Below are 23,945 nucleotides of genomic sequence, written 5' to 3' on the forward strand. Positions count from 1 at the left end.
TATTGTCTTCAGATCACTATCTATAACTTTGTACTGTGGTCCATGTTAACCCAAGTGCCGATGTTTTCTATGTGAAATGTACCCGTGATGAGATGTTTATTGAACCTGTTATGCAATGTCAAAATTTTTACTGCTTCAATAAAAATTATATTTAAAAAAAAAAACCATTGTCTGCCACCGGGAGTTGCAGTTTTGCGAAGTTTCACTCATACTGAATTTGGCACTATGGGGCAGATTTATTAAGCTCGGTGAAGTGATAAAGTGTCTGTTTTTTATCACCGGCCAATCAGCTCCTAACTGTGAAGTTACAGGCTTGGTTTGAAAAATGACAGGTAGGAGCTGATTGGCCGGTGATAAAAACCAGACAGTTTATCACTTCACCGAGCTTAATAAATCTACCCCTGAATTCTCTACCACATGTAGACACACACAATGACACACTAGGGTTAAAAGCAAAGCAGTGGTGAATTTCCCATTAGGCACTTGAGCCAAGAGTTTTAGAGCTACACTATAAGGATCACTAGCACAGTGTACAGTCCTAAAAAAATGTTTTATTTTAATTTCTCTGCGCACTGTGTAATTTTCTGCTTTTCATTATAGAGTTGATTTACTGTATTTTCATTATATAACGATGCAAACTAGGATTAATAAGATACCCATTCCTTCGGCCACTGAGAGATGTTTCATTATACTGTATATCTGCAAATGCCATACATACAGACATACCTACAATAAATAAGTGACTTTTTTCTTTTTACGCACTTAAATTGGTCATTTTTTTAGTGCAATGTGTTGCTCAGCAGCTTAAACGATATTGTTGGTTTAACAAACATAATACATTTCCTGCAGGAATAGCGGGGATCATTTACCCATTCAGTGCCAGAGAGATCTGCGGCGCACACTACATTATAGCAGCACGTCCCAGGGACTGCCGCAGCGAGTTAGTTAACCGTGGGCTTTAATGACTCTGGAGGCAAATGACATTTTGTAAACAAAATAAATGAGTGTAGACTTAGCGACTACACAGATTTCCAATTTAATATTAGATTTTGCTTTATTCATGGTCGCCCCCCTGCAGTCACCACTTTATAAAATGCTTTCATTTCAGCAGCTCTCCTTCCACCACAAATCAAAGGGTTCAAACCTGCTCTTCTGCGAACAGAGATGTATAATCGATTGCACATCCCAACGTGCTCTGCAAATGGCATCAGTAACATATTGAACAACTGACAGCATACAATTGCAGAGTGTGTTAGATATTATCTTAATGGAGCCAAGTTGCAGATTTCAATAACTTTCATATCCCTCGCCTTGAATATAACGACAGCTCTCATGCCGCGTAGCTGCTAATGTCAAATTGCGTGCAGCAGGCTAGCAGTTTTCCGAGGCCATGAGGGCATGATTTAGTTCTGCGATTTGGCATTAATATGGTGGTGCCACAGCAATGCACCCCTACAGATATACAAAGAAATGCTGCACTTTACTTTTAAATTACCCATTGAGGAGTCAATAAACACAGCAGGATCCACTTCTTTTCTACCAATCAAACAGATGGTGAACTGCACAGAGAGGAAAAAGAAGTTACTATTATTGTCTAAACCTAGTATTTCAAACGACCCAAAAAAAGATTTAACTAAAGACAGCGCGCTTCAATCTTCCCTTTTAATAATTGATGTTTCGGCTCCAGCAGTTTTGGAGAAAATTGTAATGTTTTAAAATTATTGGAGCCCCCCAGACACTTTGCCCCAAAAGAGCAAATTATATGTGTGTCTCGCAGTAGACCCACACATTGTCCATTCAGGGGAAATTGGAAGTCACGCTTGAGCGGTTAGTAAGTAATGGTGCATGTAGTGTAAGGGAGTCCTGTGAAAGGAGGCGTTTTATAGAAATGTCGGGAAAATGGCACACACTGGACAAATACACACAGGATAAAAGGGTTTCCCGTGGTGAAAAATTGTGCTGACACTTATCTCAGGAGAGTATATTTACGTTACCTCATCTGTAGACGTTATACAGAAGAAATGTATGTTTCTATGAATGATATACCCTGCAGTGTGGCCTCTATGTGTCACTGAACTGATTAGCATAGAGGGATTCCAAAAAGCAAAATATAACACTTTACTTTTTAAACTGTTATCGTTTAGTAGTGTAACTAATGCATTATTTGATGGCTGGGAAGAGATTTTTTTTTCTGATATTGAATGAACATCTATACCCCTTTCACATTGTACCGGGTACAAGCCGGTTTCTTGCCGGTTCGACACGGTAATTAGTGCGATGTGAAAAGGGTTTCCAGTTACAGCTAACCGGTAGCAACATGGCAATCTGAACCGAGTAAAAAGCAGAGTTCTTACCAGTTCATTGCCGTGTTGCTGTGCAGTTTGAACAGGTTAAACTGGTTGAGTAACCCGTTCCCCGGTCACACTATGGAGGAGGAAGCGCTTGGAACAGTGCCAGCTCTAAGCACTGCCTCCTTCCCCGCCCCTGATGACGCGCCGACGCTCCGCCGTTCCCCCACATGCCGGTTCGCAGAGGCGTTCTGAACAGACCGCACATGCAGAGTCGCACCGGGACTGAACCATCTCAAATTCCAGGTGCGACCCTGCATTTGCGATCTGAAAGCGGTATAGTGTCGCAGCTGCTAATGGCAAATGATGCTAATGCTGCAGCCAATGGGCTTCCCGTTGTGATGCCCAGGGGCTGCAGCACTAACCAGCAGTGCTGCAAAGACAACGACCACACCATTTGACTTCTGAGTAACCCCATGGTTGTTCAGAATGTCCATTGGCATTGGGCTACTGGTGTTAGAGGTACTTCATCCCAAACATGCTCGTCAACACAACTACAAACTTGAGCTAACTTTCATTTCACCACCAGGAAACACCTATGAGACCAGCATTAATCTGCAAGCAATTCCGAGCTGCATCTGCAAGTGGTGACCAATGGGACAAATGCTGTCCTCTGCACACACTTGCACATCAGGAAATCATTGGGTGTTTGCGTCTAATGTATTTCTTGTACCCACCTCTGAATCAGGCCCTTAGTAGCCTGTATCTAGTTGGTTGTAGTAGCAATATGTGAAGATGGCATGATCCCACCATCTAGAAGCTTGTAGGTGCCTTCTTCGAATCTCAGGCTTAATTCATCTTTCCACTTCTCTTCCTGGTAAAGTGAAACTATTACATACTCCCTTTAATTCCTAATCTTAACCTATGTGGGCTTTACAGTCTCGATCAACTGAGAGAAAACACTATTATATCATTCTGTCCCGAAACTAAATTCCATACAACTCCCCAATGGGTTTTCTTCAAACTCTTCTTATTCCATTTAGCATTGGGGATACATTTCTGGCTATTTACCACATTACAAAGGGACAATCTTCCTTTCGGGGGACACGGTCATTAGGTCGACAAGCATTGGGTCGATGCCATTAGATCGACATGCAGAAAGGTTGACATGGGTCTTGGTCGACAGGTCATTAGATCAACACAAGCATTAGGTCGACATGGGCAAGATCAACAGTCAAAAGGTCAACATGGAGTTTTTCACTGTTTTTTTGAGCCGACGTGCTGACAGGCAGTATTTCATGCCCTACCATCCACTAGGGCGCGGTGGGAGAATGAAATAGTGTACCCGAAGCATCTACGGACTGTGTCGATATTTGGGTAAAATAAAATGAAAAAACCATGTCAACTATTTGATTGTCGACCTTGCCCATATCGATCTAATGCTTGTGTCAACCTAATGACCTATCGACCTAGACCTATGTCGACCTAGACCCATGTCGCCCTTTTTGCACGTCGACCTAATGGTATTGACCCAATGCTTGTCGACCATCCTCTTGTAGACCTAATGATCCATACCCCCTTTTGGGTAAGTAGACCATTGTCACAGTGCACCATTGCCGGGTTCCTTATCAAGGGGCACTGGCGGTACACTAATCAGAAGGATGTCCACATTCCTTTGCCACTTAGTGTATATGATTTCACTGATTTAATTTTGTTTCCACAATTAGTTCTAAGAATTACAATTTAGACTAAACAAAAAAGTGCCAGCACTGTTTGTTATGATGGGATTAATTGGACCGCCTCTTTGATATTTACAGCATTTAAAGGGTTCTCTTGTGTATGTTAACATTATGCTCTTTAGTTTAATACATATACGGAGGGATTGGCAGCCCTTCTACTCCATTGGAATAACATCACAGGGAACCTTTCCTGAGTCTCCAATGTGCGAGGGGACATATTTCCCGGAAGAACAGCTCCGGTGAAAAAAGGCGGGAATATCCAGCATTGCAGCATCATCAGAATAGATGAAATGGACTATTCCCCATGGACTTTCACTGAAGTTGTATATAGGATCCAGCTTGTTAGGTAATCTATGTCTGGAAATAGGCCTAGCCATCCTCACAAGGATTATGGGTATAAATACCCGGCACTGCACACTTACCTTCCACACCTTGAGAAAGATACATCCAGTATCGAAACCGGTCGGTTTGGGAAGGCAGAGGACGTTTCTGAAGGACACCCATTGTGGACCAGCACCCGGGGACGCCTGTTTGGTTTTACACACTTACGCCATTTTGTCTACATTTCTTGTGGACAAAACCACATGGTGAGAGTCCTTTGATTCAGAATCTGGTTGTTACAATTTTATGCTTTTAAAATAAAAAAGGTTATCTGCACTATTGTGTTTTTCCTATCCCCTTTTTTTGAGTGATCCACTTAAAGAAGACGGGAAGTGAAAGATCGTTTGGTGACGCACTAAGGGCCTTATTCTGGTTGGTGCGGCCGGGCCGTACGCGTACGTCCCGGGGTTTTTAATGATCTGCGCATGCGTACATTCGCTAATGCGCAGGCGCGAACACTCCACAACGCTTATGGACGGGTCTCTACGTGCGAAAAAACCTGTACGCGAGTGTACGGGCATTGGGGGCGGCATAGGGGCGTGATGAGGGGAGCGGCCGAAATAATGAGGGAAAATGGGCGTAAATATGGGCGTACACAGGGGTGTGCACCAAAAATGAGCGGTGCTACTACCGCACGATCGACTAAAGCACCGTTCATTTCGGACACAAAACAGGCGGCCGCCAACCGCCATCTCAAACCACCCCTACAGATACCGCATGCCAGCGTGCGCCTGGGTTAGCTAATTTACGCTGATTACTACCAAACACATACACCTGAATGTAATAACTAATGCTGCAGTCTATTAAGTCCAAACCATGATTTCACTACCTGCAAGCCACACACAGCACTCAAACACATTGGAAGCTTATCTTTCTATACTTCTCTACATTTAAAGGTTTGTTTAATTTAAGGTAAGAATCTTTGTAAGACCTGCTTATATATGCTAAGGTAGGTATTTGTTAAACAGTTAGACACATTCACTACGTGCTTTCATAGACTTTACACAGTAGCACACTCAATCTACACAAGTCGACATGTGTCAACGTGTTCACTCTAATACAAACATAGGTTTTGTATTTATGATACAATAACATAAACCACATCTAACACCTACAAAGGATGTTTCAGCAATGTTTTAAGCCCATGGCCACTATTTTTCACATTAATTAATTCAATCAATTAATTAATTTTCATAATTATAGTTGAAAGGCAAGATTTGCAGGTCCATATATGTGAAGGGTATGTCAGCGTACGCTCACTCTCACGAGCGGTGACATAAGCTGACTTTTCTATTGAAAACAATAGGGACCCGTCCGTGCAAGCTGGCGTACGCTCAGATAGCCGCAAGAAGTCGGTGGGAAGACGGCCGAGAGACGTCCGTAAACGGTGGTGTACGCTCGATTGTACGCCAGTTGTCGGAGTGTAAGGGCTGGCCCGTCCGTGTACGTTGGCGTACGCTCAATTGTACGCCACTCCCCTTTGCCGATGTTTCTGGCCGTACGAATGCGGCTGAGTTGTGGGTGGACTTAACCCCAACGGCCGCGTACGGATAGCGTACGTTAATAGCGAACGTACGCACGTTTGGCCGCTACGATCAGAATAACCTCCTAAGTCCCTCCGTTTGAGCTTACATGTCTGCTAATCTGAGTAGACATATTGGATTGGTACGAGGCACAAATTTTATTGAAAATAGAATTTGATGATTAAGTTACAATATCACACTATTTTGTTTTCTTCGTCTCTCTTTTTTTGGGTCCACATTCCCCTGGAAAAAGGAGAGAGGAACTTACATCCAGCGCCCAGGGAGCTATTCTGATTGTTCTTGTGTTTGGTATTGTAAGCCCTTCTACTCGATGTGAGGCACAAGCGTGTGCACGTCTTCTTCCTATTGACATTTTTTTATAAATTTGCCCTGCCATATGGGTATGTAAGAAAACATTTATACTGTATGGGCAGGTGATTCAGACAATGTATAATAAACACTACGGGGCTGATTCAAAAAGTTACAAGCTTTCGAGAGGCAACTATTGCTGAATGTATTAGTGTAATTATGATGTGCTGATCTCTGCTCATACCTCCATAGGAAGCTAGCAGAAATAAGCCTCTGAGGATATATCCCATGAAACCACTGGAAGTCATGCTTGCAACATTTGCTGTTAATTGAATCTGTATAGTGGTCTGTTTACAAATCACTACAGGACTCTGGAGAAGCGCAGAAGTGTAACATTGCTAGCTGCAAGGCACAGTGAACAATAGGTACAACAGCACTTGCTGTATGACACGTGGATAGCAGTGACGCAATCCACATACAGAATACAGTATATACACTGTACTGTAAATCCCACTTTTTCTCAAACAGCAGAATAATCAGGTGTTTGAGTTAGTAACATAGGCCCTTATTCTGGTCTGTGCGGATATATCCGCGTGCGTTCAGCCCGCCGATGTTTTGTGTCTGCGCATGTGCAGAGGCGTCTGTGCGAGCGGGGCGTACGGCCAAATCCCGCATGATATGTGAACACTCGGAACAGGGGGTGGAGAGGGGCGTGAAGGGCTTTTTGGGCTCATTACCATATGCATACGCCCCGCGTTTCATGGGCGTTCCCATGCAAATGCTGGGCGTACGTATGGTAATGCGGCCGTGACGCACGTGTAGGGGGCGGACATATGACATCGCCGGATGTCAGCTGCCCGCCCAGATCCCTGCTTTTGCACGGAGAAATGTCCGTGTGGTCTGAGGTTGCGGGAGCTGGTGGAGCACTCGGTCCTGCATTCGATGGTCTGCGACCATCGAATGATGGGGGAGGTTCCCTTAGATGGAGGAGGCGTATTCCGTGTAAAATACACGTGCGGTCCGTTCGGCCAGCTTCTTACCGCATACGGACTGAGTTGGCGATCCGTATGGAAGGCGGGGTTTCGCACGCACGGTCCTGGCCGCATAATCAGATCCGGCCGCACCGACCAGAATAAGGCCCATAGTCCTGGAATGTTGAATAAGACCTGGAAATACTCCCAGACCTAATGACAAAGAAAGTGGCTAGTGGTGTGGCTAGTGTCTGAACAGGTTCACCATTGGGCAGGGTATAGGACTCTCCTGCACCACCAGAGATGTTCCTTGAAAGGAGTCATTGGCTATGATGGTGGGTGTTCTGCCATAATCAGGCATCTCATCTGATTATGTCAGAACACCTGATGTATTCAGGTAAGGCTCATTCACCTCCAGGAGGTGGTTCTTGTTAGATTGCGCTCCATAGCTGATAGGCCGTGATCAGTATGAAATCCCGGCGGTCGGAATCCCGAGCGCCGCAATGCCGATAAGGGGGGGGGGGGGGGGCGTGGATCACCCCCGTTAGACCTGTTGAAGGATTCCTGCACAGTTGCATCTCTGTTAAACCAGGCAGGGGTTTTGATGTGGAAATTCTGCCCAGGGGACAATGGTCTCAAGAAATGAGATGTTTTATCATGAATAGCTGCAACCTGACATAATGTCATCCTTGCACGGGGCGCCCGTAGTTTACGGTGACTATATTGGTCACTCTGAATTGCGTGCAAGGGAAAATTCATTCAATGGTCGGCGTCCATCGAATGACTTCCCCGTCTGCGAATGGATGATTATGTAAATCATCCATTCGCAGCCGTGCGGGGGGGGGGTACTGCGTGTGAGGTGGGGTGGCCGGCACTGCAGGCGGAGGGCAGTGTCTGATGGACTTGCAAGGCTGCGAATTTTGCAGCCTTGCGAGTCAATCAGAATAAGGCTCTAAGTTCTGGGTGCAACTGACGTAGACTGGGTGCGGGATGCGACTGACAGAGACAGGATACGAGATGTGACTGAATACCAGATATGGCTGTACCGGACTGTACCGGTGAACACTGGCGCTGGATACCGGATAGTGGCTTTGAAACAGCTGAGTTACAAAAGCAGGACTTCACAAGAGCTAGGGTAGCCAGTCTATTCACACAGGCAGCTCTGATACTGAGCTGTGTAACTTGAGGAACTGATATCCTTTGAGCCCCAGATCTCTCTATTTATACCTAGGTGATTGATGACTGGAGACAGGTGATTCAGAGAGGCCCAGGCTGACACAGGATTGGATGATTCATGGTCAGATGTTCAGACCCTGTGATGTCAGTACTCCAGGTAGGCTTTGAATTGGAGAGAAGCCTAGTAGGCCTTAAAACACTGACGCCTAACTCCTAACATGCACAGGGAATGCTGGCTTTCAGATCCGGATACTACTGTAAGTGCTGATTTCCAGATTTATCAAGGTCTGCACCAAGGCTGTAATAATTACTCATGGAGGAATTCAATGAGAGTTCAAATAGAGAAATGCAGAACTACTGCTAGCAGGGAGCTAAGGGGTTACAGCTGTCAGAACTCTGGGCTAGAGTCAGTCAGGTCTCTAATTAGGGAAATCTGACTATAGTTTCACACACACAGTGATTGCAGCATAGGTGCAGGCTGAATAAAGCCAGGCAGAATACACTGAAAGACCTTGTAGAAACTGGAGAATGGAAGAACAAAATCCCAGGTTTGTGACAATCTTGGATAGCCTGTGTCTTGGCAGGATCAATGTTAACACCCACTGAAGTTAGCAGGTGGCCAACATACAGAACCACAGGGACTCTGAAACAATATGATCTGCAGTGCATAAGTAGAGTAGCCACATTATGACTATCTGGTTGTCAACTGTAATCTCTGACTAAAGTTCTTTGAAATTTCAAGGCATAGAACTGTAAATAGGCATAGCTGAACACCCATAAAGTCAGCATTTTCACTTCCTTCACTCATTATGGAGCTCAACAGTGGGCCCTGGACAGCCACGAAGGTCTGCGATTACAAGAGTCATCTGCAACAGCATGAGAAGTTTTGACTGACTGCATGGTGATTTTGGGGTGGAAGCACTGTCCCAAACCACTGTACTTGAGTGCTTTGCAGAATTTTGGCATGGGATGCAGAATTTCGGCATGGGAGAAGATGAGGAGTGCCCTAGAAGATGAGAAGTGCTGTGGCTGACCTGTACTGTATGCACCATCACCAAGGACAATGTTGCTGCCATGCGGGTAGTAGTTAAGATGGATGCAAGTGTGACCTCGGTCCAGTTTGTCAATGGGATTAGCATCTCATAAGGATACATCCACTTGACATTCCACAAAGAGCTTGGCCTGAGCAAGGATTTTGCACAATGGGTGACTCATCAGCTGAGTCAAGAGCAAAGGGAGGCTTGGAGGACTTGGTGCTGCAACATGCTGGCCAGGTTTGATAGGATTTGCTCAAACTCTGTCTTGGAGATCATCAGTAGCGGTAAATCTTGGTTTTACAATTTTGACCCTGACATTAAGGGGGAAATTTACTAAAGGAAATTTGTAAAAAATAGGTGTATTTGTATCCAGAAATACACTTATTTATGACATTTACTATCCCGAAAATACGGCAATTCGTATTGATAGTGCTATCAATACGAATACGAATTGCCGTATTTTCAGGATAGTAAATTTAAAAAATAAGTGTATTTCTGGATACAAATACAGGTTGAGTATCCCCTATCCGAAATGCTCGGGACCACGAGCATTCTGGATAGGGGAATTTTCCGGTTTTTGGAATAAATTTTTGTAGCCAAACTTACCTGTCCCCTGATGGTGTCCGGTGGTCCCTCGGCGTCCGCGCAGTCCCCGGGCGTCCACAGTAGGCCTCCGGAAACTTCTCCTGGTCTCCAGCGGTCCCAGGAATGCATTGCGCGAGTGTACGCGCGCACCGGTGACGTCACCGGCGCGCGCGCGCACACTCGCGCAATGCATTCCTGGGACCGCTGGAGAAGATGCCGGAGGCCTGCTGTGGACGCCCTGGGACTTGGTAAGTATGAAAAGAGGGTTAGGGGGGTTAACAAAAAAAATAAAAAATTCGAATGATTCCAAAAACCACGGTTTTTGGAATAATTCGGATAGGGGATGCACGGATAGGGGATACTCAACCTGTACACCTATTTTTTTACAAATTTCCTTTAGTAAATTTCCCCCTAAATAACAGTCTGCTCAGTAGATCCCAGTTGAACATGCACAGGCACAGACATTCTGACGTTAGCCCAATGTGGTCAAGAATGGTCATGTACAGATGGGGCCGGGCTCATCTTTGCTGGCGAATCGCCGGAACATCACCGCGTCTCAGTGTTCGTGCGCCGGGGCAACGGGACCCTGTCCGTCTCCGCTTCAGGGAGACGGGCAGGGTTAGGGGGGGGGTGCGGGGAGGCGGTGGGGACCACGGGTGACCGCCGACAAGCCGGCAGGGACCCGGGGGAAGCCGTCGGAAGAGGACAAGTTCGTGCGCGCGCGTCCCCTTTCGCAAATACAGGTGGCGGGGGATGGTGTCGCCATCGCCATCCCCTGCAAAGAAGAGCCCGGCTCTATCTGTAGCTACATCCCACTCCACTGCCTGCCACAAGTACTGTAAGGCATTTTCAGATGCCATCCAAGAACTTGAACTTGCAGTACCCTTCACAGACACGACAATAACCCTACCCACAAGTCCAGGAAAGTAATGGAATTTCTGACTCATGAACTCATCCTGGCTCCCCACGCCTTTTTAATGTTCCCACAAATCAAGTGCAATATGTGTGGGATTTATATTCAGGTACTGGAAACTACAGTGATGGCCTTCATCCAGCATGTAGAATACATATAGTACCTGCTTTGGACTGGTCCAGCTGCTTCACCAAATGGCTTGAATGTATGCAACTTTGCATAGACTACTCTGGCAAAACAAATGTAATGTTCACTTTTTTGTAAACATAATACTTTTCTGCATCCAGAAACCTGGTATGTGTCAGGGTTTACCGGCATGGTGATTTCTCATATTCTTTGGGGACCATACAGAGGTGCATGTTGTGTACTTTTGTGACCACAAATGAGGATGTCATCCACAACAATTTCACAAGGGTATTCCTTCTGTGCAATGTTCAGAGGAAGTCGTACCTGCCCTCAGGTGTCATGAACTTGGTGGGCATGGATGATTAATTGTCAATTTGGTATTTCAGATTTTACTTGCTCCACAGTTATGAGGTGATGTGACTTCATTAGAGATTTTTTCAGTCAATGCAGATACGTACTAATTATTATTATTATTATTATTAAGTTATTTATTTAGGGCACACATATTTTACAGCACTGTTACAGAGCATTTTTAAACATTCACATCAGTCCCTGCCACATTGGAGCTTTCCATCTATATTCCCAACCACGCACACACATTCATTCTAGGGTTAATTTTGTTGGAAGACTATTAAGTTATCAGTATATTTTTTGGATATTGGGCAGAAACTGGAGTACCAGGAGTAAACCCATGCAAGCGCAGGGTAAATATATAAACTCCAGACAGTTAGGGACAGTTGGGAATTGAACCCATGACCTCAGTGCTGTGAGGCAGTAATGCTGACCATTACACCATCCATGTTGCCTGAGGTGGTGGTAAATATATCACTCAGAGGAACATAGAGGTTGTTTTTTCCAGAAGCAACAGTCGATGCCCATGGCTTCCTTCTGCCACTGGAACATGACACACAATGCTGTTGTGATTTAACTCCTCTATCACTTTGTTTCTTTTAGTATTTAAATAAAATGCACATATTTCTATAGTTCTTTAAAATTGATACTAATGGCTGTTATAATGGTTACTAATAGACACTAATGGCTGTTATAATGGTTACTAATTGTTACTAATGGCTGTTCTTGTGATTTGGACATATTTTATATATGATCCAATGAAATGTTGCATTGCATACAGTAATATTAATAATGTACAAATGTAGGTCCAGGAATACATGGAGGGTCTGGTCCAGTTTTTTTCTAGTTTTTATATTAGATTATGATTATCTAGGAAACCCATTTAAATGCAGATATACTGTATTGCAGGGATGGCCAAACCTGTCCTCAAGATCTACCAACGGTGCATGTTTTCCAGGCAACCTGAAGATCTATAGTAGGAATGAATGCAGCAGGTTTGAAAATGTGACAGTTAGTATTGACTACAGCTGTGCACCAGCTAGGAGATCTGGAAAACATGGACCATTGGTAGATCTCGAGGACCGGTTTGGCCACCCCTGCTGTATTGCATTCAACTGACGTCAGATGGCATGAAGATTAGTCTAGCTGAGTTTACAGATGGCATTGTTGGAAAAGAGAGGGCAGGCAAGTGCGGGCCGTACTGAGAAGGCGATTCAAAGCATTTTAGGAAGGTTCAAAGCAGGCAAGAGACCAGTAGTGGGATCAAGGAGAGGTCCATGTCAGTTTGGAGATTGAGTTGTGGGAGATTGGCAGTTAGTGGTAGTTGTCAGAGTGAGAGCAATACTGAGTGTTGGGAGGAGGATTTGTGTGGAAGAGAGGGCAGATAGGTGAGTGAGGGAGCTAGACCAGATGAATTAGGGACCAGAATGATGGCAGAAGCTCAGCCTTAGTGGTGGCAGGCTCATCACGCAGTGGTGGAACTGCGTTGAGCCCAGGTGCAAAAATAAAATGTGGGCACCCTCCCCCACCCCAACCCAAGGTCACTATATGCAGCATGCCAGTGGGTGACAGGGAGAGGTAGGGGGAGGCATAGTGTGAAAGAACAGTGGGTGAAAGGAAGAGGGTGACAAGGGCAGCAGTGGACCCATTAGTTCTCAGTGGCCCCAGTGCACTGCACCTGCTGCACCTATGGTAGTTCCACCTCTGTCATCAGGACACATCCATGGTGGAGGTAATCTCAGAGGTTGAGTAACTTCTGAAACAGCATTCTGCTATGTTGCTCCAGAAAAATCTCTCTGAATGTAACAAAAAAATAGGAAACATAAGACATAAAGGGTGAGATTTAATAGGATGAGAGATTCAGAAAGTGAGAGATCTGGGAAGAAATCTCCAGGTTTTTTTTTAAAGTGGCAATCATTTACACTGCAAAACTAGTTTGATTTTGCAGTGTAAATGATTGCCGCTTTAAAAAAACCTGGAGATTTCTTCCCAGATCTCTCACTTTCTGAATCTCTCATCCTATTAAATCTCACCCAAAAGGTGTATATGTATGTATGTGTATATGTTTTGCAATTGTTATTACGTTCTCACTTGTTGCTTTTCTTTTGCTCTCTGCAGGTAAAAGTGATCCATTCTGTGTAGTCGAGTTGAACAATGACAGACTGATGACTCACACTGTGTACAAGAACCTAAACCCAGAATGGAAAAAAGTCTTTACGTTGTAAGTCCCCAACAATTAGAATACATTTTTTTATTATTTTATTAAAGCAAAAACACTGTATGCAATTTTGCAAGGCATAGCCATGAGTTGGTCAAATAAAACATTATACACTGTGAAGAGCAAGTTACTGTATAACAAAACATATTCCAGCATACTTCCATGAGCATCCACTACAATATAACGTATAGGAGTTTGTATAACAAAAACACATACTGTACTGTACATAATGCTTGAATATAAGTGTAAATGAGATACAAAAGGTAAAAAAAGGGTGCCTGGCGCTCACTTGTCATACAACGTAATAGGAAGTTCACCAAAAGAATGCGAGATTCGTGCCCCTGGATCAGATGCATGCCATTATATATCTGGGATTGCATTGAGGTTGGCAAAGTTGCAATAAAACTTCCCATGTCTTAAAAAAATGTTCTCATTATCAACAGCCTCTACCGAGTCCATTCGAAAAATGAAAGTATCTCCCTATATACTGTAATTGAAAAAAAAAGGTTTGGGTGTATCCATGTAAAGTGGTCTTTTATGTCGCAGCACTTAAACAAGCAGTAATTTCCAAGAATGGCCCATTAAAAAGGGACACAATTAAGCTGGTGGGTCTCAGTTTTCCATCTTACCTGCCTCCAGAAGCCCTGGACCACTGGACAATTTCAAAGACAGTGATAAAGGTCACCCACCTCCCTGGCACATCTAGACAAGCATGCCAATCAGATATAGGGCCAGATGTACTAAACTTGAAAAGTTATAGAATGGAGAGTGATAAACCACATGCCAATTAGCTCCTACCTGCCATATTACAGGCTGTGTTTTAAAAATAACAGGTAGGAGCTGATTGGTTGGTGGTTTATCACTCTTTATTTTATCACTTTTTGAAGCTTGATACATCTGGCCCTAACTCACAAATAATCCCTGCTACAGTGGTGGGCAAGATGGTGATGTCACCCCTCCACAGCATGGACAATGATACACATATGCTACATGATTTGCAACATGTACTTTTGTCATGTCACTTTTCCAGCCCGTGACATAAATTCCAGAGCCCTAGATCATCTTAATCTACCAGTTGTTCCATGACCAGCGTGTTTGACAGTGCGTGTACCCGCCCATAGATACACACATGACTGCTAACAGCCTCATTACATGTCATCACTATGATGCTTTAAACTTTTCTGCTTTTAAAGAAAGCTGGACACAGCCTGAACTCTCTCTCTCTCTCTCTCTCTCTTTATATATATATATATATATATATATATATATATATATATATATATATCCTTAGGATGGCACTCTAGGTTAATGATGGGTATCCACCCAAGTAGCTGTAAGATCAGGAGCCCTCCTTAAGTGGGGTGAGCAACGTCACCCACTGAGTATGCTGTGTGTGGGGTGGCAGCACTCGAAAAAAAGGACAGAACAGCAGGCAAATGTGGTGCCGACATTTCAAAGCCCACAGGCTTTTTTTTATCAAGGTGCTGGTGCACTCTAGGGATCCAAAAACAAAAATTTGTTTTTGGATCCCTAGATTGCACATCCGGTTCTATATCCCCATTGTTGATTGCCTATGGTATTGAGGGCCAATATTTTCAAACCAGTTGTGAACCCCTGCTTTGCTTTATCCAGCTTGATTTGTAATCAAATTTATGGCGATTGCCTTCAACTTTTACTAATTCTACCTTTTGGGACCATTAATACACAATCGCAGCACAAATTATGCTTTTTTCCTTTTGATGATCTACGCACAATTGTACTCTGTTACAAATTGCTTCTTTCGCCCCTGATGAAGTCATTTTGGTGACAAAACACGTTGGGCTCGCTACATTCTCTGGAAGAACGAATGCAAATTGTTCATCAAATATATTGAATTTTTATTAAATATTATTAATTTATGTATTTTGTGTATTTGTTGTTAGCGCACTCTGAAACTGCCTTTCCCTAATATATATATATATATATATATATATATATATATATATATATATACACTACCCTCTACACTGCTGCTTGGTTGTCTCTCTGCTTGTCTTGAAAAAGGACCGATTCAGGTCCGAAATGTCGACTCTTTGGCGATGAATTATTTCAAAACTTCAGAAACTTTGTGAGTGCCCTCTATTCAGATTATAGCAGTCTATACCTGGATTTATATACGGTACACTTCATGTGTTACCAAGTGGAGCACCCCACTGTCAACATACACCGGACGGGAGTGCGGATTTCCATATCTATCTATCTATCTATCTATTCAAAATAACTTGAGAATGTATTTCTCAACCGCACATTCACCTTCCAGTAAGTCTGACAGCACTCTGCACTCTGCTTATCTGAAAGTGACTGCTGATTAAAGCTTATTGCTTGGAAAATATTATTGTATTCTAGTTCTAGCCTGTTTTTGTTGTTTGCTGTGGGCCTTTCATTTCTGGTTCCCACTAACTCCATCCATTATCCTTTTACACCTCCACATACACCTTACATCCTATTTATTTAGAGTGATTTTTTTTTTTCAAAGTTCTTTTTATTAAGCACTTATAGAAACACACAGGAAATGTACATTTGTTTTGGATATACATTAAATGTTGAAGAGAAAATAACATGTTGTACTTTAGAGTGATTTTTATATTGGTCCTAGTGATCTTTACACTTGACTAGCAATCTTACTTGCAGGAGGTGGGAGCTGTGAATGGACTAGCTGTTGTCATCTCTTGTTTCTGATTGACAGCGTTACTTTTTGGTCATCCATCAGTCCCTGTACCATCTCCCTGAGAGAGCTTTGTGACTAGCGCATTCCTTTGGTTAAAATCCATTGCTCACGAAGCAGTGATGTGAGGATAATGTGGCCTAATGCATAACACAGCATGAATATCCAGTGCATGTAAACAGTGCATATGCTTACCCATCAACAGTTGCTGGCGTGTTCTACTCACATAAACACAGTGATTCATGGGAACATAAAAACCCCATATGTACACGTTACATAACTTCAATGGTGTAGCTAGGTGCCCGGAGCAAGGGCATGTTTCGCCCACCCAGCTCTTTGGCTCCCCGCTGCTATTTTCAATTCATAAGTCTCCAGCTGGACCGCTGACAGGAGCGTCAGAGCTCTCTGTCAGCCTGTGCAAAAGGCTGTGCCGCAGAGGGAGACTCGCAGCGGAGAGTGGGCGAGCTGGGGGAGCAGGTGAGCAGAGGGAGGACCCGGTGGCAGAGCTTGAGTAGCATGGCTCCGGCGCCCTGGGAAAATTTGGCGCCCAGAGCTCGGGCTCCGCCCTCCCTATGCCCCTGCATAACTTACATATGCTGGGGACGCTCTGCACCGCACTCCTTTCAACTTTTGGAAATAGTCTGCAGTGTATCTTGTCATGAATGTTCCTTCTTGCCTTGTTTTGGGGAAAGAAAGTGCAACAAAAATATGGTTAAAAGGTTAGGTCCAATCAATAGTATTTTTTTTATAATCCGTAACCAGACTTTTTTTTCAAAACAAGTACTGACTCCAGTCTAAATAATAAAATGACATACATTTTGACTTCCCTAAGCCACCTGCAGATTCAGCTATCTCCTACTTTTAAAAACCTAGATGAGTAGATGGGGGACAGGGTGGACGGCTTTCCATAGCCTCCTGATATGGTAAAAAAATCAAAAGACAAAGTAAATTATAGGTAACAGTTGGCCATCTGGCCTTCCAAGGCAGAGGCCTCACATGGAGAGTGAGGACTGCACCCAGATGTCACCTTTCCAGGGGGTAACCCTAAAATACCGGCTCCTTTGCAGTGACATGACCAAGCATACCTGGGGATGCTGGGCATGCCCTAAAATGAGGTAACTATGGGGTTTTAACAAGGCCACAACCTAGTGGTGCAGTGGAGGGACTTATCATGAGGCCCCACCTCTTCCCATTAGGCCCACCCCCTTTTTGGCTGAACAAGAGTAACCAAACCCACTGTAGCCATTGCTAGAAAACCAAACACTGGCACTGAAGGCTGAGACTTGGAGGTAATTCAGTAAGGATCGCAAAGCAAAATCTTTCTCCTGCACAGAGACTAAGGGGGAGATTCTCTATGCAAGAAATGCGGTAAAAACCCTGTTATCGGGTTTTTACCGCATTTTGGGATGCTGTAAGCATCCCCCGCCGGGTTAACGCGGCGGGGGGCATCGCCAGAAAAATCTGGCGATGCCCCATAGAAGCCAATGGGCTTCTACCGCATCCCACCGCCGCCCCGCGCCGACCCCCGCCGCCCCGCATTGCTCCCTCACCTGTGTCCGGGCAGCACAGAGCTGTGCTGCCCGGACCTCCTCCCTGCACTGATCCTCTTCCGGGTGCAGGGAGGAGGAGAGCCCGGCGCAGCAGCAGCAGCGCCGGGTGTGTGAGGGAGGGGGCAGCCGCCGGGACCTGCTGGGACCCGGCGACTCTCACCGCAAAGGACAGCTCTTAACGCAAGAGCTGTCCTTTGCCTTAATTATCGCATATGTTACAACATATGCGATAATTAAATATGCGATGGGCGGCGAAGGGGGGGCGGAGATTCTTAGAGAATCTCCCCCTAAATATCTCGCCAACATCTAACTCTTTCCTTTGCACATGTTACATTTGCCCCACCTGCAGTGCACATTATACAGTAGAGATTTTGCTTTTGAAATATTCACTGAATTACCCCCTTAGCCCCAGAGCAGCAGGTCAGGCTGTTGATGCTGTCCGCTGATGAAAATAACCATACCACCTTCTGACAGAAAGGGATAATAATAGAAATCTAAAGAAAGAGAATATATTTTTCCTATTTCTGTTTTTAATGAGAATATTGGTTTCAGAGGTTTGTGTACAATAATTCCGTACAAGAAAAGCAGCAGCTGGATAAAAATCAGCAGGAAATCAAACAAAGATACACAACAATAAGTGAACAACATTAGAATAGCAAAAAAAGGTTTAAAAAAAGCAGTACTGTATTAAGATACATAAATAAGTTAATAAAGCTGTTGAACTCAAACAGCTAGAGACCCAGCGTAAATGATCTCCTGACACAGCACCTTTCTCCTGAAAGTTTTCTACCGTCCGGCGCTTTATCTCCTGTTTTAACAACACAGGTTGAATAACCTGCAGTCCTACCTCTGCCCAACCTACAGTACTAACACAACTATCCAAACTTCCTTGCTGATGCTCCTCTCCCTCAAATGTCCCACTAAGCATTAGACTGCCTCAGTAATGACTAAAGAGGGCAAAGACCTAAATGTCTTCTTTAGCTACTGTACCATCCCATTTTTCTTGTGCATCTGGATGTTGAAATTTCCATGAAAATCTTAGCCAATGGGCCCAATCTGGTCCTCCCTTTATTGATTCACTATGACCAAGTTGGTTTTACATCAAGACATCAAGCATGGGTAATTCCTGCAGGACGCTGAATGTGATTCTTATTATAAATTCTAGGAGATCCCAAGCTATCATTATCCCTCTTGATGCTAAAAAAAAAAACAAAAAAACATTTGACATTATCCTGGAGTTTTATGTCTCACACTCTGTGGCCCTTTACTCTGGACCTTCTGCTGAAGTTTTTATGGTACTTCTGTAGTTTCACGGCGCCAGCATGGCGCCGTGCTACTTCCGGGTGTACGCTCGCCACGAAATATGTCCAAAAAAACAACTTAACTCCATGCCAACATGGATAGTTCATACCTCTACTATCCATGTTGGCATGGAGTTGATTTTAAATAGCGTGGCGAGCGTAGCGAGCCACCGAGCCCGCAGCGTGGGCGAGCGAAGCGAGCCCCGCAAGGGGACTCAGACGCACGGCGCCATGCTGGTGCCGTGAAACTACACAAGTACCGTTTTTATCTATGGGGTTCTGTCTGATTCCTTTTCCATCTCCAGTGGAACCAGGCACTTTAACCTGTGCCCTAATAATTGAGCATGTGCTCTTTCTTTTCCAGTGTAATCCTTGCATCCAGGGCTTGCACATCAGGAACATCTCTAAAATTGCTCTTTTTTCAGACAACATTCTGCTCATACTGTGTCATCTCATCAGGAGCCGACTTTCTCAGCTCCAGGTTGGCCGCCTAGCGGCCAATAGAATCATTCTATAGAGAGGCGCGGAGGATGAAGGATCTCTGCGCCTCTCTGACAGTCCGCTGTGGGAAGCCGATGGAGTTGCCGGAGTGTCACAGAAGGTGACAGAAGACCAGGACTATGTCGGATCAAGACTTCAGAGCTTCCATGGAGGACCTGGGTGAGTAGGATTTCCTTCAACAGGTCCGCCATGGATTTCTTCGGACCAGATGGATGCTGTCAGACGCCGATGACACAAACGCCGTCAACACAGACGCTGTCGACATGGAGCCCACCGCCGACATGGAGCAGGACAAGGCACCGGATTAAGACCCTGGGACCTACCTACGGGATCAAGATAGGTAAGTATCAGTATGTGTGTAATTAGGGAAGCCAATCCCGGGGCATTTTTTCAATCCCGGGATTCGGGATTGAAAAATGCTCAATCCCGGGATTCCCGGGATCCCGGGATTAGTTTTCCTAATAAAAAAACTGCCCCACAATTACTGCCCCAGTCAGTAATTACAATGTAATTACTTACATTTGATGGTTGCCTGGTGGGGGGACGGGTCGTCCATGCTGCTGGCATGCTGGCTTCGCGCTGGCTGGGTGAGCGGGTGGGCGCGCTGGCTGGCTGGGCGCTTGGGCTGGGCATGCTGGCTGGGCGCTTGGGCTGGGCACACTGGCTGGGCGAGCGGGCGGCTGGGCACGCTGGCTGGGCGGGCAGGCGGCTGGGCACGCTGGCAGGGCGGGCACGCTGGCTGGACGGGAGGGCGCGCTGGCTGGGCGGGTGGCGCGGCATTACAATGCCGGGCGCGACCTCTGCCTGCGCAGCGTGACCTCATCTCACGCTGAGAGGTCACGCTGCACACAGTGCTGCCGGGAGAAGTCTAATCGCAAGCGCAGTCTAATCCCGAAATCCCGGGATTGGAAACTCCAATCCCGGGATTGAAATCCCGGCGTTTTGGGGGCCAAATCCCGGGATCCCGCCGATCCCGATCCCGGGATTGGCCACCCTATGTGTAATGTATGTATTAAAGTTTTATTTTTCTTTTCATGTGTCAGTGTGTGTTTATTTAACTTTTTTTTTTTTACTGTGGAACTACAAGTGCCAGTGGGCCCTTTAATGCCCCGCAATGCCTTCTCCAAGTCCCAGCTTGCGGGGGAGGCTTGCTGGGACTCCTAGTTCCACAGTTTAAAACAATAGTTGTTACATCTATTTTTTTACACACAATCAGCTCGATGCCCACCGCCCAGGGGCATCGAGGACAGCACCAGGCTTCAGCCTGGTCAGGTAAGTCCTGGAGGGGGGACACCCTTTATTGGGGGGGTCCCCACTCCCCCAGGGCCCCTGGCCAGGCTGACTGGTCAGGGGGTTAATGCTTTGGCCGGGGGGACTTGTATAAAAAGTCTCCCCCCCCCCGGCTGTGGCATTACCCTGCTGGCTGGTTTGGTCTGGGGCTGGTTCTTAAAATACGGGGGACCCCTACTCATTTTGTCCCCCATATTTTGGGAACCAGCCCCGGACCTGGAGCCTGGGGCTGGTTGTTAAAAAACGGGGAACCCCTATTTGTCGGGTTTCCTGGTTCTTAATTACCGGCCCCGGCTCTTTCAGCCTGGTGCTGGTTACAGCTGTGGGGGGGACCCCACGCCGTTTTTTTATTTATTTCTCAATTTTTTTCCACTAAAGCCTGCACGGATCTGACTGATCCGTGCAGGCTAAAAGCAAATATGACAGGAAAATAAGGTGTACCTGTATTTTCCTGCCATATTTTCGTGGCTGTTTCACGGCAATTAGCAGCCGTATTATCAATACGGCTGCTTAGTAAATCAGGAGCCACCATTCTTTTGAATGGTGATTCCTGTCGTATTCTATCGATGGTGTAGACATTCGTATTTGTAAATACAAATACGAATGTCCCATCATTCAGAATACGAAAATACGGTTTTTTGGCATAGTAAATGCCAAAAATACGTATACACCAAAAAAAATTGTATTTTCGTACGAAAATACGATTTTTTTTCCACAACTTTTTTTTTAGTAAATTTCCCCCAAATCTCACTGCTAATCGCTGAACTACATCCCTACCCCGCCGCTTAGTCCACAATAGCTGTAATCTGGGATATACAGTACCTACTATCTAACAGTGCTAGTGGTGATTATCTCAGCATTGCATGTGTGGTGGCAGGGACGGATTGGGACTGCAATCCAGCCCGGAAGAGACACATTTTGTAGCAGCCGGGGGGGGGGGGGTGCTGGTGGCGGAGCTTATGTATTAGACTGCTCGGGGGGGGGGGGATAGGTGCTGGCAGTCGGGCGTATGTCATGGAGGGGGGTAGGCGGCGTCCTATGTAATGTGGGGGGTGGCGGCCGCTGATGTAATGCAGGGGGCGGGACGTTGGCGGTGTTTGTAATGCGGGGCGGGGGGCTCATCTGCTCCGTTCTGCAGCTTCTAGATGGGGGAACGGGAGCTGGGAGCCCACTGCCGCCTCCGCACATGACGGTCCATGGGAGGTGCTGTGCGCTGTTGCGCATGTGCAGAAGCCCTCCCGTGCCCATTTTGGCTGTGGGCAAAGTGCCACGGCCCTGCCAGTCCAGGGGCGAGCGCGGCCGGACCATTTTTCAGGCGTTATGTACAGGCCCACCGGGAAATGGCCCGGTTTCCAGGTGGGCCAATCCGCCCCTGTGTGGTGGTAAGTGGATATCAGTGTAGATTTTTTCTAAGAGTCCCCTATATGACCACTGAGACGTACCCCTTTTAAGGCCGGGATTCATGTGCTTAGCAGCCAATTCCGTAAATTGGTGGACAACTACAGTATATGACTTGGGTCTTGGGCCCTCTAAGCCTCTGAGCCAATAAACAACTGTCATGTTACAACTGCAGCCTGTTGTAAGCTGATTGGCTTTATCACTGTTGAAGGTTTTATACATCTCACCCACTGACATAGATGGAATTGTTGACAATGTTAATACATTCCATATAATAATCTTGGATCTGTATATCCAAGGTTGAAATCTCAGTTGCTACTTTCACCTACAGGTTTCTTCATTTCCATTTGTGGCATTTCTGATAACTTCTCAGAGGCACGGAAACAATGTCACTGCAACCTTTCCTGTAGTCTTGTGAGGCCTGAAATACATTTGAAACTGGTGTTTAAGTGGAAAGGAAAAAAATCCTTGAATCTTACTTTCCTTGATTGCTGCAGACACGCTATAATGCTGAAGTTGGTGTGATGAAAATGTTTAGCAATAACATCTTATTAGCCAATCCCTATGTGCTTTATATTTTATATCACCTCTATTTAACTTTCAAAAGCTCAGTAAATGTGTGTAAATTCTGCCTTATTCCTTCATTTGTTTATGTAGTGTAGTGTTTATTTTAAAGGTATAAGATTTTAAGATTAACTCCAGGAGAGAACTCGTCAAAAGCATTCAGATATCCTATTTAGCGGTATTAAATGAGTCACAAGACTAATTCAGATTTACTGCCTCTAACGGGAAGCCTTTAATATGATTTTGCTTACTTATTGCTTGCTGTAAAAGAGAGTGGATGTTATGTTTCACCAACCTGAAGTTCTGGAAATCAAATATTCACTCATATAAAAAAGCAGAGATTAAATATTCCCATCAGTCATACTGTAAAATAAGTTTTCATCAGCGTATAGCTACTGAATGAGAACCGGATTTGCACAGCTACTGTATGTCATGCAGCATTCTGTCCGCACAAATTGCGAGCCTGAAGGGGTTTTTATTGTACTTTACATTGTGAGAGAAACATATGGGTGTAAATTCAAAGCAAAGTTTTCCCAAATGCACCTTTGTATTATGTTCTTACTAATTGATGTCTAAAGTCCGTAACATCCTGTGCACTTTGATGTATGATACATTGGATACATGGTGCTCTGGCTGAAACCAAAGCTGGCAATTAAGTTGGCAAAGATCAAGGCTGTAAGGGTAGTGCCCAGTGCATATGCCCTGTGGGCAGGGCCGGATTAAGCTTTTGGGGGGCCCGGGGTCACTTTAGACAGAGGAGCCCCCTTCCACTTGTCATTACTGGCCGCAAACTGCACAGGAGAATGTCACAACACAGAGTAAAGGCAGTATAGACTTGGTCAATGAGTAACTGCAGGGGGGGGGATTAATATAAACATATATATATATATATTTATGTTTATATTAATTGTGACCACATTTCATGTGGTATTATACATAAAATACCACATGAAAAGCCTCTCTGTACTTTACTCTGTAGGAGCCCTGACAGGCTCAGCGCTATCTCTAATTGAAAACCCT

At 45.1% G+C, this 23,945-nt stretch overlaps 1 protein-coding gene across 5 annotated transcripts in view; it reads left to right on the top strand.

Moving 5' to 3' along the window:
- The window catches only part of MCTP1 (multiple C2 and transmembrane domain containing 1), a 798,197-nt gene that overhangs the window by 469,234 nt on the left and 305,018 nt on the right, over nt 1-23,945 (top strand). For all 5 annotated transcript variants that reach the window (XM_083151771.1, XM_083151772.1, XM_083151773.1 and 2 more), the window contains one exon: nt 13,518-13,620. In XM_083151771.1, the coding sequence (XP_083007897.1) occupies nt 13,518-13,620 (103 nt within the window). The remainder of the gene's footprint in view (nt 1-13,517; nt 13,621-23,945) is intronic.

Source organism: Crinia signifera, chromosome 1, assembly GCF_055691185.1.
Source record: "Crinia signifera chromosome 1, ASM5569118v1, whole genome shotgun sequence".
NCBI lineage: Eukaryota > Metazoa > Chordata > Amphibia > Anura > Myobatrachidae > Crinia > Crinia signifera.